The sequence below is a fragment of the Fusarium redolens genome (assembly GCF_020744475.1).
Source record: "Fusarium redolens strain MPI-CAGE-AT-0023 chromosome Unknown BKA55scaffold_9, whole genome shotgun sequence".
Taxonomy (NCBI): domain Eukaryota; kingdom Fungi; phylum Ascomycota; class Sordariomycetes; order Hypocreales; family Nectriaceae; genus Fusarium; species Fusarium redolens.
The window spans coordinates 1356795-1371686 of NW_025763672.1; the positions used below are offsets into that span (position 1 = coordinate 1356795).

At 47.7% G+C, this 14892-nt stretch overlaps 4 protein-coding genes across 4 annotated transcripts; 1 reads left to right on the forward strand and 3 right to left on the reverse strand.

Moving 5' to 3' along the window:
* Positions 1–807: 807 nt before the first annotated feature.
* Positions 808–2110, forward strand: BKA55DRAFT_391366 (uncharacterized protein). Its single transcript, XM_046186017.1, has 2 exons — positions 808–2020; positions 2081–2110. Exon 1 carries the CDS (start codon positions 970–972, stop codon positions 2014–2016), a length of 1047 nt encoding a protein of 348 aa, XP_046048763.1. The 5' UTR covers positions 808–969; the 3' UTR covers positions 2017–2020; positions 2081–2110.
* Positions 2111–2539: 429 nt separating this feature from the next.
* BKA55DRAFT_616615 (major facilitator superfamily domain-containing protein) lies at positions 2540–4912 on the reverse strand. Its single transcript, XM_046196717.1, has 3 exons — positions 4074–4912; positions 3812–4023; positions 2540–3759 (listed from the first exon to the last, which is right to left on the reverse strand). Exons 1-3 carry the CDS (start codon positions 4673–4675, stop codon positions 2729–2731), a joined length of 1845 nt encoding a protein of 614 aa, XP_046048764.1. The 5' UTR covers positions 4676–4912; the 3' UTR covers positions 2540–2728.
* A 487-nt stretch (positions 4913–5399) lies between these two features.
* Positions 5400–7156, reverse strand: BKA55DRAFT_570468 (uncharacterized protein). Its single transcript, XM_046193005.1, has one exon. The coding sequence runs from the start codon at positions 6706–6708 to the stop codon at positions 5686–5688; it is 1023 nt and encodes a 340-aa protein (XP_046048765.1). The 5' UTR covers positions 6709–7156; the 3' UTR covers positions 5400–5685.
* Positions 7157–7319: 163 nt separating this feature from the next.
* On the reverse strand, positions 7320–12186 carry BKA55DRAFT_513639 (uncharacterized protein; the record flags this gene model as incomplete). The annotated part of the gene is made up of 5 exons (XM_046187912.1): positions 7320–7482; positions 7536–9661; positions 9711–9875; positions 9966–10185; positions 10484–12186. The coding sequence occupies 5 exons, from the start codon at positions 12184–12186 to the stop codon at positions 7320–7322; spliced, it is 4377 nt and encodes a 1458-aa protein (XP_046048766.1).
* Positions 12187–14892: the final 2706 nt, after the last annotated feature.

Genomic DNA, 14892 nt, shown 5'->3' on the forward strand with positions numbered 1-14892 from the left:
TGATCCTATCAAGATCGATCTTATAAATTACAACTTCCGATTGTTGAATCAGGCCATAAAGAAGGGATGATTGGGGCTCTGCGTGCCTTGCATATCAGACAATATATAGTCCCATCCATTCGGGGCCGGGGGTCATTAACCCGGATCCCCGGACACGGACACCGAACGATTCCGGGGACATTTCATGGGAGATGAGATTAGAGTCAGAGGAGCCTCGGTTGATTTGATGAGCGTGGGGTGCATATGGATTATACTGGATTTACCTTTGCAGTGAGCTATTAAAAAATGTATTTGACGCCTATACTTCTTCGGCGTTGGTGTTCACGTAGGAATGTGTTCCCTGAGAAACAACAACAATGACAGCTGAAAATGGGTGTTAGTGAAAAGCTTAATCATACGTTGAAGCCCAACTCAATCGTCAGCCTCAATGATAATAATAACTGCCCCCATTCTTGTAATAGTTGCACACACATGCTTGGCGTCCAAGCTATGGGTATTCTTATGGTCTGATTTTCCAAGGCACATGCTGACGACACCGCTGTAATTGGAGATGGTTGATCGGTGTATGTGCTGGAGCTTGATAGAGTTATTGGATGTGACCTCCTTTTTCCACCCTCGTGTAGGGGCTGTGCTGAATGGGTTCATACATAATTGTGTCTGAATTATAGAGAATAGAGGAGTAGTCGCTAGGTATTCTAAGGAAGTGTATACCAGTATATATACTTCAAGTTGAAGCTCCCCGTTCCTGGTGGAGAACGCCCAGAACGTCCATATTTACCTTACCTTCCAAGCTTCAAAAACCCCGCGTAATTGGATCAAGGAAAGAGCTTAGCTGTCAAGCAGTCACACTACACATACTTAATTCTTCCTCTTCAATCATTCTATACCTAAACCTTTCATCCCTTACATCTCCATCTCTTCCCCTTCTCTCACCCTCAACCCGACTGATCCTTATCTTATCTTATCATCATGAAGCTCGCCGTATTCAGCACGAAACCCTACGATAAAAAGTACTTGTCGTCAGTCCTCGGCGCCAAGCACGCAGAGTCTGGCATCGAGCTCGTCTTTCACGAATTCGCTCTTAACGAAGATACCGTTTCACTCGTCGACGGAGCCGATGCCATTTGCGTCTTCGTGAACGATGTCGTCAACGACAATGTCATCTCCGCTCTGTCAGAATTTGGCGTAAAGGCTATTTTGCTGCGATGTGCAGGCTTCAACAATGTTGACCTCGATGCCGCCCAGCGACTCCGCATAATGGTCGCCAATGTCCCCTCTTATTCTCCCGAGGCTGTTGCCGAGTTTGCGGTCGCTCTGATTCAGACCCTCAACCGAAAGACCCATCGCGCTTACAACCGTGTTCGTGAGGGTAACTTTGCTCTTGATGGCCTTCTCGGAAAGACCCTCTATGGCAAGACTGTCGGCATTGTCGGTGTTGGCAAAATTGGTCTTGCGACTGCGCGCATCATGAAGGGTTTCGGTTGCAGACTCCTTGCATATGATCCCTTCCCTTCACCAGCCTTCGAGGAGTACGGCGAGTACAAGTCCCTCGAGGATCTTCTGCCTCAGTGCGATATTGTCAGTCTTCATTGCCCTCTCATGGAGCAGACACGACACATCATCAACCGCAACACTCTGTCTTTGATGAAAGAGGGTGCTATGCTGGTCAATACCTCACGAGGTGGCCTGCTCGACACCGAATCTGTCATCCATGCACTCAAGACAAACCATATTGGTGGCCTTGCGCTTGATGTGTATGAGGCTGAAGGTGAACTCTTCTACAACGACCACTCTTCAACAATCATACAGGATGATAAGCTCATGCGTCTCATGACGTTCCCAAATGTGGTTGTTTGTGGTCACCAAGCCTTCTTCACCGAAGAGGCTCTCACCGAGATTGCCGAGTGCACCCTCAGCAACCTTGAGGAGTGGATAGAGACCAAGACAAGCAAGAACTCTCTCACTAAGGACCTCAAGTTGCGACGCCGTGAATCGCTTCCCGTCCGCGCCATCTAGAGTGGTCCCATTCTTTGCTTTGCTTTTCTGTTCTTTGTTTTCGTGGCGTTGAGGAAAGGGAGAGTCGATGATCCACTGGAGATAACAACCCTTTGCTCCTATCCTTGTTTGGGCAAAAGTTCACACCTCTAGTGGGATGCCATCATGGCCGAGGCGGGAACTAGAAGGAGATGAGGAGTGATCCCTGCTGCCATGTTCTTCACCAAGTGGGCCCTGTCGATGAAAGCTCTGATGCGACCCATTTCATCGCCGAACAGTACCGATGAAGAATAAGCTCGCATGAACGCCTTCCGACCCCCTGAAAACCTAGTTTCTGTGCACCATGATAGCGGTTTGCGCGTCGTGTTTGTTTCTTCGTTTTCGTTCCGTTTTGGTTCGGTTCCGGCGGTGAAAAGAAATGGTTCTTTGATTCTGCTGCACATGGTCAGTAAAGTCTCGTTCGTCAGGCTAGGATACTTCTCACAGACACGTGATAGAGGCACTGATGGTTCAGTGTGTCGATTAAAATGATACTAAATTCAAGGGTATTATGCTAAATATCCAAGTCCACTCTAAATAATTTTCCGTGCATACCATCCCTATATGCAAGTCCTGTCCAGGCATTAAAGTCCGACCTCCTTGTACCACCCCGAGTCTAAGTCTAAGTCCCAGTCTATTTTTGTTGTGAAAGTGTCCAAAGGACAAGTTGGAGAGCCAATTTGTAGTGATTTGCTTAAGGGTTGCTCACGTAGCTGCGAGCACGGCGAAGATCCTCATCCTCAGAGTCATCACGGACTTGAGCACCGCCACGAGTGTTGCCACGGCCCTTGGCCTTCTCGATATCGTCGACACTCTCGTCATCACCAGCGTAGGCGTACTTGCTACGGTCACGGATCTTGGCACCATACTTCCAGAACAGGAAAGGAATGGCACAGCAAGCAAGACTGATGAATGCAAGGAGTGTTGAGGCCCATTGATCATTAAGACGCTCATACATCTGCTCAGTGAAGAGAACAACTGCGGCGCCCCAGAAACTTCGGATGCAAGTCTTTGCAGCAAGAGCAGAAGCAGCTTGATGTTGGTAAGAGTCGACAAGGTAGTTGTTGGCAGAGTTGTAAAGGAAGATGAAGCCAAAGCCGACGGGGAAACCACCCATAGCAGGACCAGCCCAGGAGAGCTCCTTGTATGAAGTCCAGGCAAAGATGAAGAGACCAATAGGAATGAACCAGCATGAGGCCATCATGGGAATAAGCCGAACCTCAGCGGGAGGATGGCCGTTGTGCTTCTTGACAAGCGAGATGTAATGGTTGTTTACCCAAGGAGAGCAAGCAGCTGAGAGGAGAACACCAACAGCGACAGGAATGAACATGAGGCCAGTCTTTCCAGCAGAGTAACCCTTACCCTTCTGGTAGATAATGGGGAAGGCAACGAAGAACATGTACAGAAGACCGTAGAGAACACTCATGTACACGGAGATAAGGAAGACGATGAGCTCGCCGAAGAGGAGCTGGAAAGGTCGAATAAGGAAGATTCGAAGACGCTCGGAGAGAGGTCGAAGATCCAGTTCCTGCTCTGTAACATGGTCGGTTTCACCAGTGGCAGCGCGAAGCTTGCGAGCTCGGCGGGCGAGAAGAGTAGGGGCATAAGTCTCAGGGACGGTGAAGGTGATGAGAACCCAGACGACGAAGGCGAGAATGAGTTGGATCCAGTAGAGCCAGCGCCAACCAGCAGCATCAGAAAGGAAGCCACCAACAAGAGGACCAACTGATGGATTTGTTAGTATGTGTAGAAGTGAAGGTGTTTAGAGGTAACTTACTAGCAGGGCCGATGAAGGGAGCGGCGGAGAATGCAGCCATGGGAACGCCACGCTCTTCATTCTTCCAGAGATCGGCGAGGGTACCACCGACAAGAGTCATAGGTGCTGAGAAAGCAATACCATCGATTGCTCGGCAGACGAGAAGAGTCTCAATGTTCTTTGCCACAGCACAAGGGATGATGAAGATGACAGCGACAAGAAGGGTAGAGCCACTAAACAACGTTAGTAATAATCACCAGATATCATGGTTGAATGGACTTACTAGATGATTCGTCGACCGTAAATCTCTGAAAGAGGTGCAAAAACCATAGGCCCAACACCAAACCCAACAACGAACAGACTGATACTCACAAGAGCAAGTTCATTGCTAACATCCAAATCCTTAACCACGCCCGCGATATCAGCCGTGATAACACTAGAGCAGAACGCAACAACGAAGCACGTCAGCGCCACACACATAGTGCACCACCACTTATAAGCCTTGCTCCAATTCTTAGGATTCTCCTTGTCCCCAGGCGTGAAAGTAACAAGCTTGTATCGCCTCTCCTGTCCAGGCTCATGGTTCGTCGACTTTCTCGCGATCTCCTCAGGCTGGATAGGACCGGGGATGGCACCGCCTGGAACTTCAACACGGTACTCGTCTAGGTTGGCGTTGGCGCTGAGGGTTCGGTAGGGGAGGTCGATGTCGAGATCCGGATCGCGGGTTTCTTTTTGGGAGCCGTCGTGGGAGTGTGTGTGGGTGTGGGATAGGGAGCGACGGATGCGGCTCATTGTTGTTTGGTGGGTGTTTAGGGGGGCGAAGGTGGTGTCGTCTTCACGACCTTCTAGAGTTGTTGAAGAGCGATTTGGATTTTGTTGATCCATTTTGTTTGTTTGTTTCTTTGTTTGATAGTGTATTACAATACTCAGTATGTATGGTTAATTAATATAATGAGTCAATGAGAGTAGAGTAGATAGATAAAGTACGAGAATCAAGTTAATGTCTCAAGATGTTCAACAGAAATAAGTCTTTCATAAACTGGGCCATGCCCACCTCTATATACTTCCCCATCGCATCTCATCTCTTTTCCCAAAGATTTCTCATTCAATGAGAAAGGTAACTTTGTCCCCACATGAATTGATATCGCCGCACCCGATTTCCGGCGCTGGGCCGTCAAAGTGGGTCCTCGCCACCCGGTTCAAGGATCCACTCTTTGCGGATGCGGCTGCGAACCGTGCGGCTCCATCCGAGAACTTGAGTGTGTTACAAGGATAAGCATATCACAAATTTACCTGTTTTTGCTCAAGACACTCGCTTGGTTGGTTGGGGATACCTCGGTGTTGGGGTGAGGTATTATCGATTCATTATTTGCTTCTTTGATCAGGGGATGAACATGTTACATGCCTTTGACATCCTTGCTTGTTGGTGAGCCTCAATATCAGCCGCATCTTTTTCTTTCTCTTTAGTTCTGTCCCTCAGTTCCCGTCTAATTCCTTTAGTTTAAGTTTTATTCATTAAGGACTATGATTATCTTCCTTTAGTCTTCGGTCTCAGTCCGTAAAACACATCAACGGCCGTTTAAGAGCCTCCACATCGGAACCGTCGCTTCCGATGTGGGTCTCGCGATATCTAAGTTTCAGCGCCGTCATCGGAACTTGGACTTGTACTGGGCTGAAACAACGACTAAAAACTCAAGCTTCACGCCAACGTCATTGCTGCACCAACCCCTGTTCACTCTTCGGTAATAATCCTTGCAACTGCTGCTTATACTATCATGTTACTTATTGATGCTATCAACTGGTAATGCAATCTCTGGTCTTTCCGGAACATCGCCGATTCTCTTGTCTCCTGAACGAGAAGACAAGCTCCCTCTCGAGTCCTCAATAAAGTTCATCTACCACTCCCGAAATACAATCTTAGTAACAAGACTCCCATGTTCGTAGGTCGGCTGTATTTGCCCAGTCGTGTCCGGTTTTATCTTTAAAGCAATCTCTGCACTTGTCAAAGATTTAAAAGAAACATCTGGCGCTGCAACCACCTGCTCCTCTTCTGTCATATTGTAGTCGCCCTTAGAATCGACCTGTCTCAAACTCCCATTGGTCTCCACGACTGTACGATGAGGTGTGTCTTGATGGCCGACACGCAAGGCCCACGCCCGAGCCCGCCCTTGCTCGCAGAACGCCCAAAGAATCATATCAGCTCCCGATTCTAGGGCAAGCTCCACCAAATTGCAACAGATGGCAACTGGCAGACCTCGAATTTCGAGTGGATCTGTTGTCACTTCTGCGAAACTATCACCTCCAGAGTCAATCTCGTTGCAACTTCCCTTGGGCCGTGAGTTTATCTCAACCAACAAGCTGCCATTCTCATCATGTTGGGTGGCATCCATGCAATGCTGACGACATAGGTCGTGAGATATGACGGCAAGTACATCTGGCGGTATCATGTAAAGAACAATCATCTGTTTGTCTGTGTCTGAAGATATTGACGGATCGGGGTTGATGGGTCTGGTGCAGATGTCCTCTCCTGGACTGTCGTATCCACTGCCAACCGAAAATGTCGCCATGACCCAGACCCCGAATCTCGTGTCAGATACAGCTGTGTATAACACGGGCAGCGTTGACGTCGGATTTATTGGAGGACGAAATTGGGCCTTGCAAATTACGCGATCCAAAGCCCCTCCCGTTGCATCAGAGCCCAAAGAAAGGGTCCCGGTTCTAGGATCCGTGTACAAAATGTAGTCTCCATCGCCCAAGGGAACAGGTCTGTAGTGATCCCTGATGTTGCTGGTGGTTATTTCTTGGTCTAGGCTTTGTTTTCTATCGGGATGCTGCTGTTGATGGTCATAGTTATCGCGTGCTTCCATGAACGGGGAGAATTGATCGTATGCTCTGACGTCCCCACTCAGAAGGGTCATTTCCGTGACCCCTGTGTCGCTCCCTAAAGTCAAGCCGTTGGGCTTGCTACCGGAATGTTGAAGACGTTCCCGACTGGACCGAACAGATTACCGAACGTCGCCGGAGTCGAAGCGCATCAGCCGCATATACCCTGTCAGAACATGCGCTTAGCGAGGCTACCGCCGATGGCACATCAAGAGGCAGGTAGTCGCGATCTGAGCAGATCTCGAATGGTGTGTATAGAATGTATATGTAGGTATGAGCGAATGTTCTCGTGATATGTGCTTGTTGATAGTTGGCCAAACGAATGATGATGACGGAGAAGAAAAATGACCCCTTCAGTCATTGTTGACAAAGGCAAGCACTGTTGTCAAGCTCACGGGATTGGAAGTGCCCAACGCGAAAAGGGGAAGGGCCAGGTCAGGTTGGTTCTTACTTAACTCAGTTTCACGACTCGAATGCGCTTCAATTTCATGATTTGTATATATCTTCGATTGTTCTAAGAACGATGCTGACGGCCAAAAAGCTAACGTGTATTCTTGTGACAAAAGAAAAGGACATTGGGGTACCTGCTCAAACTTCAAACCCATGCAAGCGCCGTAATCATGCATGCCACCCTCAACCAACGTCATTAAACATTACTTCCTCCATTGTCTCTCCAAACGTTTTCGTCTCCTATCCCGAGTGTGCTATCGACACCCTGCAGAACAGGGCGTTCAGTCTCCTCTGTTGTCTGTGTGTCATCCGTGGGGATTGGTGGAGGTGGCTCATCGTAGATCCACGGCTGGGGAAGTCTGTATGTCTTGTCAGAATTTATGTCATACATGGTAGGTACATGGTAACTTACGGGGCCACAAGACTGGGGTTGACGAATTGCAGTCCCTTTTCCTTGTACTCGTCTAGGGTACTTCCACGGCGCAGAATGGCCTGCGAAGGTCGGGGGCGGTCCTCGTTCTCAAACGCGTCATCCAGTGCAGCTGCATCATCTGAATCCTCATCTGCCCTAACAGCGCGAAGCGCAATGTATCTAGTCAAAGGTTCAAACCGTTGCTTGATGTAGTAGCTGTACCAGATGGTCAAAGGGATCAGTGGCAGGATACACACCGACTGAATGAATGCCTCACTGGTGGCGATTCGGCCTACCATAACAACCTCCAAGACAAGCAACCCAATGATGATGCGGTAGCTTATTATCCTCCACGCACCTCCAGTGGCATGTTGAGGCTGGTCCATTGCATAGAGTACCATGTACTTGAAAGCAAAGTAGCCCAAACAGAAATAGACGGTCCCAACGATGAGAATAGCATATCCCCAGGCCAAGACACTGTAGATAAGGCACAGGTTAAAAACAAGTAGAGACGTAGGTAGGAAAAAGCCGTATTGGAAAACCGGGGGTTTCTTGAGCTCGAGAGCGTCGCGTGGTGTTTTGGACAGCCAATGTAGGAACGGATAAAGGAATACACTTCCTGCCTCGAGAATTCGGAAGGGCATAAGTCCAATGCCTTGTAGCATAATGAAGCAAATATAGAAAATCGATAGCTTCTCCACATCACCGGCGATCTCGCGCGGCATTCTGCTTGTGTCCTTCGCAATCTCCTGAAGCCTGCTCCAGAAATTTATTCCTGTCAATGAAACTGCAAAAACAAAGAAGGTATTGAAGAAGGTGAAGAAGTAGTTCTTGGAGATGACAGAGAGTTCCACGTCACCCTGTGAAATCATTCCTTGGTGGTTGGAGAGGAAGTCGTATAGATACGGAACAGCAACGTTAAGAAGCGACACAACCAAAGCAGGCAAGCCGTTTTGGACCAACGAGAATATAACGCCGTGCGCTTGTAGCCATTTGGCAAATGCTGGGAAATTACGCTCAATTGTGCAATAACTCAACAATGAGGAAATGGCAACGGTGGGGAAAATGAATGCCAGTGTGAGAGCCGTGATGAACAAAGTCACAGCCCAGGATTTGAGGCGGCGAATACCACGGGGAGCGTATGTATTCCTCCAGACAAGATCTGAAGGGGCCGGTGTCAACTTGGTCAAAAGCCGGCCTGGTCTGGGGTCGATTCGTGCTTGGATAGCCATCTGACATGAAGCAACAGAGTCCATAGTAACAATGGCCATGTCTGTAGGTGCATATGTCTTCTTGCGAGCCTCTATAACTTGGGCATCCAGTCTTCGAAGTCGCTCCTCGTAGTAGTCGATAGCATCAACATTGCGGGATCGCAAACCAAGGGTCCCATAGCGTATGTTAACTTTAGGTCTGCCCTCATCTCCAGAGTCCCAAGGCTCCTGTTGAGAGTCCAAGAGGCGCCCATTTTCTCCGGTTTGGTCGTCGTCTTCTTGGTCCTGAGACACGCCGTTGCCACGTCTTCGTTGAAATCCAGCATTCTTTCTTTTTCGGCGCTGATGTTGAAGGAAAGTGGCCCAGGCACCCTCAAGGCGTCGTAAGGTAGCGTCTCTCAATTCCACAAGATCGTCAAGTTTCTTCCAGTCTCGACAAAGCATGACCTTCTCAACTTTCCCAACGCCCAACTTTTCGATAAGATCCTTGATCTTTTCTTCTGATCTCAGATCCTCGGGAATACCTGTAAGTCGGAACGTCCTATCTGTTACGGTGGACTGTGATCCGAGATAGTCCTGACGAAATTTGATGACGCGAAATGTCTCGAGGTTGAGATAGTATATCGTCAAGCCGACGAAGAAGTATGTGAAAATAACGTAAGCCCACAGCCAAGACTTCTCGTAACTCTTGTCCGTTTTGTCCTTGTGCTTAAGTATGTCGAGGAAGCTTGCATCTGAGAAAACGTTTTGATCTGTTCCATAAAACGAGCCCGGCTCAATCGATGTATCATTACCACTGTGGCCCTTATTCTTTTTGGTTTCCGAAAAGGAAACATTGATTGGTAATAGTATAATCGTCGCGAAGAATGCCATGATGCTAAAGAGTCGGATGGCCATTTTGAAGAAGCTCAGAAACTATGATCTGTCAGCGATTTACATAGGCTTCTCGGGATTTATGTCGTACCACAAAAGCATCGAGTCCGGCGGAAGCCAGAACCTGCTCCTCGGTGATTTTAAATAGTGTCGGGATCCAGCCAAACGTGGAATTTGGTAGGGCAGGCAGACCAAGCTGGTGATCGAGACGCCGTTTTCGCGCAGCGTAAAGGGCGGGCCATCGTGGGCGTAGGAACTTTAAAGGAGTCAGTTCTGTATCTTATAGCTTTACTTTATAATCGAGGAAGCGTGAGGTGTTTCGCAAGCGTGCCAAGGACGAACGTACACAGAAGAGGAAGAAGGCCGAAATACCAATCACTAAGGACAGTACGAGCTGGACCTCGAGACTCTTCCCGGTGTCAGGGGCGATGACTTTCTCATCCCAGCATGAATCATTTTTGCTCATCGCGAGGGATGATGATGAATACTCACAGCGACAAGTGCTGGGAGTTGTTGTGCGAGACGCAAATGCAAGGCTGAGGCCATTCAGGTTCAAGTTGTGGCGCCTGACGAGTTAGAACCGATGACGTACGGAGACGGTGAAGGAGGACCCACATGAGCTTTAGTTGCTGAGTCATGCATCATATCAAACATCTACCCTGTACCAAGAAGAAATCTTACAAGTCATTTACCTCACTTACATGAGCCAGGTTCCAGACGTGCAAAATAGTGTTGAATTACCGAGGTGTGCTTTCTGCTTCGAGTGCAGATCTGCCTAAACTACCTCCAAGATTTTCTTCGCGATCATTGAGGAAGAATCTCGGTATTCTTTGAGTAACATAGCTGTCAGCGGTCGTGCGAGACTGTGGCTCAGCAACGGAGTGTAAAGTATAACCCTCAACCATCTCCTCTGAATCTTTACTTGCGGGTTTTGCTTGAAGGAAAGAACGTTCCCATCCCTTAAGACCGGAAAGTTCAGTGCCCGCTTCCTGAGATATGTTGAGTAAAGCCTCACGCTGAGGATGAGCTGGCGAGCCCCAGAAAAAAACCCATGCGCGCTGTCGGAGCAGGGCAAGATTCTCTTGTGTATAATTGCGAGGCGTGCCATGATGAAGTACGATGTCCATCCATAATTCTGGAACCAAGCCTTTTTCTCTGTCAAAGTTCCCTGAGACGGTTTCTTTGTGGGCATGCTCATAATCACAACGAAACTTGGCATCTCTGAGAAGAGATCGTGCAGGTTCAATACGAGTTTCCTGGGCTTGCTGCTTCTGTCTCTCGTCCATGAGGCTCATGATGGGCTCAAGGCCATAAGCCGGTAGCCTTGCCGCGGCCGTAGCGCACACGGACTTATCTTCTGTGAGCGCTTCTACCCATTGGGCTGTCTCGCAGACCATGCTGTTGGAGCGTCCAAGTCCCGGGGGTGGTGAATCCGGCAACTCAGCTCCAGACCACTCGGCAAAGAAGGCTGTATACAGAGTCTGTATATATGTCTGAACACACCTGATGGCTTCGTCCTCCCATGGTAAAAACTTATGGCCTCCTCGTCGATTCAGTTCGACTGGAGGCCTATAGCCACGATGAATAATCGCAACGTAAAGGCGAACCTTGCTCATCAACTCATGTCTTAAGAAAGCCCAGAAAAGAAGTTTTCGTCCAGATTTGTTAAGAAGATCCAGGTCAAACTCCCCCTCAAGCCTTGGGTGCCCGGTATAAGTCAAACCCGACTCAACAACAGGAAGACCGCGATATGCTCGTGGGAGGAAATCAGAGGTCGCCTTATTCAGGTAGTCTTTGATGCGAGACAGTATAAGTTGGTGAAGGTTGTATATACTGTCAACAATGGACTGGTCCTCTGGGGCCAAGAGAGTATCCGCCAAACTTTGTGTCACCCAATGGGTCATCATTATGGGAATGTCTTTTCTGAGGCGAGCTTGACCTTGCTCATTTAAGACAACGAGGCTTTGGAATTTTAGGATGGCTATGGCATCCTGAAGCATTTCCTCATTAAAATCGGCTTTAATTCGACCCCGCATGATTTTGCTGTCGGAAGTGGTGGATTCTGTTTCCAACAGTAGGCTCTTAACTGTGTCATGTTTGATGTGGTTTTCAATGCTCGCTGAACCATTAGAGGAGTGAAGTTCGGTATCCAAAGTCGAGTCATCAGGGACAAAAACATCGGAGAGCAAAACACCAGGACGAGCGGGACTTGTGTCCGAAGACTCAGGACCGTAACCAGATTCGACGAGAAGTGAAGAGTCATGGCCATCGAGATTCGAGTCATCCTCAACATGACAATTAGGGCGGCTGTGCTCCGAGTCAATATCCATCTCAGTACGGTGGACAATCCTGGCACCGAAAAGGTCCTCCTTAGTAATGGATGAATCGTCATTGCCGCAGAAAGCGCTTTCAAAGAAGGATGGTTGATCCTCATAATAAGAACTAGAATGATATTCTGCCAAGGCCTTGACGTTCGTGTCGACCTCCTCATCGAGACTGGCGTAGAACTCCTCAGGTCCAAGATAATTCCCTTTGGTAGGAGTGAATAGAGGGATAGATGGAGCCATTGCGTTTGTTTTGTATATAAGCTGTTAAAGCAAAGGATCTTTGGTTCAGTAGCCTAATCGTTTATTGTTTCTTTGTGCTAGTTGTCGGTTGAAATTCAAGAAACAAGGATAGATAAATATGAACAGAATCTAGATAGTAAAGGATGAAGGCTATTATTTATATCAGTCTGGAATCTGGATAGTCACTTTGTGTCATATAATATTCAAAAGTTTATGTATGTCTGTTGAAAGTTTCTAGGCTCGGCAACAGCATGAGCTTGAAGTGTAAAAGAATAAGGAGTTTCAACATCCCTTGCCCCTTCTTCTTAAGGTGGGAATTCAATCATACGCATTCTGAAGCCTCCGACCTCACTCATGATGGTAAACAGCACTTTCACGCCTTAGCTTTTTTTCTGCGAGTTGTTTCACTATCTTGGGGGGAGAGTCTTCACGTTGTCAACGCTGGAGCACATAAATATTAAGAGTACCACCTTCGAGAGAAACGTATATTCTAGTGCTTCTTGAAGCACCTGGTACCTATTTCTCCATTAGGAGGGGCTCTGTCGGTACGTGAAGCTTACTTATGGCCACCTCGGATATCACTCCGTTTGCCGGCTTATTTAAGACGTTGCGCTGATTTATTGAGTAAAGTTTAAGCAAATCTTAATGAGAAAACGATGAATGTTACCGAATATAGCTTTTAACATATATCCAATGTCACCTATCGAAGGCATTGTAGACCATATAAGGTTTTAGAGGTTATTTAGCTACGGAGACCTGCTCTTCTTGGAGGATTTTAGTTGAATGATATGTGGCTTGCATTCTTATTGGCCTTGAAACTGCATGTAGGGGTAGATATTTAAAATAGCCTTCGTTATGAAGAGACCGTTTCAGAGGTCAGAGACCTGTAGCGATGATTAAATCGAAACTCTAATAACCGTTCTCTATTGCTTTATATCCGGACCCTGTAACCTGGAAGTTGATATTGAAAACCAATGACTTATTTGTCAAAACGTACATGACAATAGACCAGTACTACTATAAAAATGAATCGCTCATAGCTAAGTGTACGGGTGACTGCCAATCCAAAAGTCTAGGCATCTGTTGGGTTGTTTCAAAGCCAGATCATTATGTCCTTTGAAAGAAGCTCGACTTATGCCTCCAGACAAGAAGATCATCTCTTTGATATATCACTTGAGCCAGAAGCTCACTCTGCGTATTGCTCTGTGGAACCACGATGCGTTAACGGCTTTCTAGGTCAAGATTATCTATTCATTTCCGAGGAAGGGTCTGGAGATTGGATTATCTTTAAGGCCCCCACGCCTGCTCGAACGATCTTTCAAGCAAGACCTCATGACAAGAAAGAGGATTGGTTGAACGGGGGTCGCATAAGACCAGAGGGCTCCACTGCAAAAGAATCCTTCCCCTTCAAACCCTCCACTTTCCACTGCATTAAGACTCCGACACTTCGGTAAACTCCGTTCTCATCCTTCTTGGCCTCATGGAAGCATCGTGAGCTAGTGAAGAAGGCCAGTCAGACGATGTGGAACTGTCCAGGATTTTCAGCTTAGAGCTCTCCACTGGCCGGCCAGAGGCGATGGCTTCATGTTGTCCACCGGAAACAACGCGCTTTTGCCTACTAGTTCGCGATGAGGTCAGAGGTGTTGTTTAAACAGCTCCCAAGTTCGCCTTTCCACATCACGATTTTTTGACAAGTACAATAGAACAACTATTTTGTCGACCTGCAGTTACGTAGAGCACACAATGCAACGAAAAAATACGAATAAGGGCTGCTTAAGCGACACGGAGCTGCCATGAACCAACAAGGAAAACATTATTTCAAGAGATCTTATCTTATCTAGATGATCAGTCGTTGGTGGCTGAAAAGAGTCGCCAGGGCTGAAGCGCCTCAACTTAAACCCACCGCGGCCTCAAGACGGTAAGTAAAACTCTGCTAGTTCGCCGGTAGCTTGATCGAGGAGTTCGTTCTCGGGTCCGGAATCAGACGGATAGCTGGCAGGCTGCCTCAACGGGTCTCACGACGATTGCCAAGCGAACTGGTCAAGAATCAGGCATACAAGGATTAAGCCCTGCATACATGCAGCTAAATCACATTCTCGAGAACCGTAGATTTTATCAATCGGGGGTCATCAAGTTTCTGACTGGTGCTTGGGAGAGATCTTTATCAACTCTAGCAACTCTTGTCGAGGACCGGACTGTGAGAGTTCACCCGACGGCAACGACTATGGACTCGTTATACTGGGATCCTTTGTATAGACTTGGATTAGGCGATGGGCCTCTCCACTAAATCCTCCTTTATCGGCTTATCTGATGATCAGATAAAGGCAACTTCGGCGAGCATCCCTGAATCGCAAAGAGCCTCTGCAGCGGCTAGAGCTCGGTATTAGACCAGTTGTGGAAGTGATCATCTAGCAGCATGAATCCTTCAAGCTTCTCCCAATGAGAATAAAGAGTTATTCCCTGACGCTAGAATTCTGTCCGGTGCTAAACGGTGCTCATCCGTCTTACCGCAGAAACTCCACCCAAAATCATCCACTGCATTGACTGCAATACAGGAACCATGAATCCATGACCCTTCCTAGGGGAGGCAAGAAAACTTAGGACCTCTATCCTAAGTGATGAAAAGACTCAGGTAAGTTTAGTATATCTTAGCAGGCCTTTAGATCAGTTAATTTTGGCACCCTGGCGTAACGTCAGAAGTTTTCT

Bases quoted from the DNA above. Each gene is read 5' to 3' on its own strand.
- BKA55DRAFT_391366 (XM_046186017.1), top strand. From the start codon at position 970: ATGAAGCTCGCCGTATTCAGCACGAAACCCTACGATAAAAAGTACTTG.
- BKA55DRAFT_616615 (XM_046196717.1), bottom strand. From the start codon at position 4,675: ATGGATCAACAAAATCCAAATCGCTCTTCAACAACTCTAGAAGGTCGT. The intron at 4,024-4,073 runs GTAAGTCCATTC...AACGTTGTTTAG, and splicing joins TACGGTCGACGAATCATCTA to TGGCTCTACCCTTCTTGTCG. The intron at 3,760-3,811 runs GTAAGTTACCTC...CAAATCCATCAG, and splicing joins TCCCTTCATCGGCCCTGCTA to TTGGTCCTCTTGTTGGTGGC.
- BKA55DRAFT_570468 (XM_046193005.1), bottom strand. From the start codon at position 6,708: ATGACCCTTCTGAGTGGGGACGTCAGAGCATACGATCAATTCTCCCCG.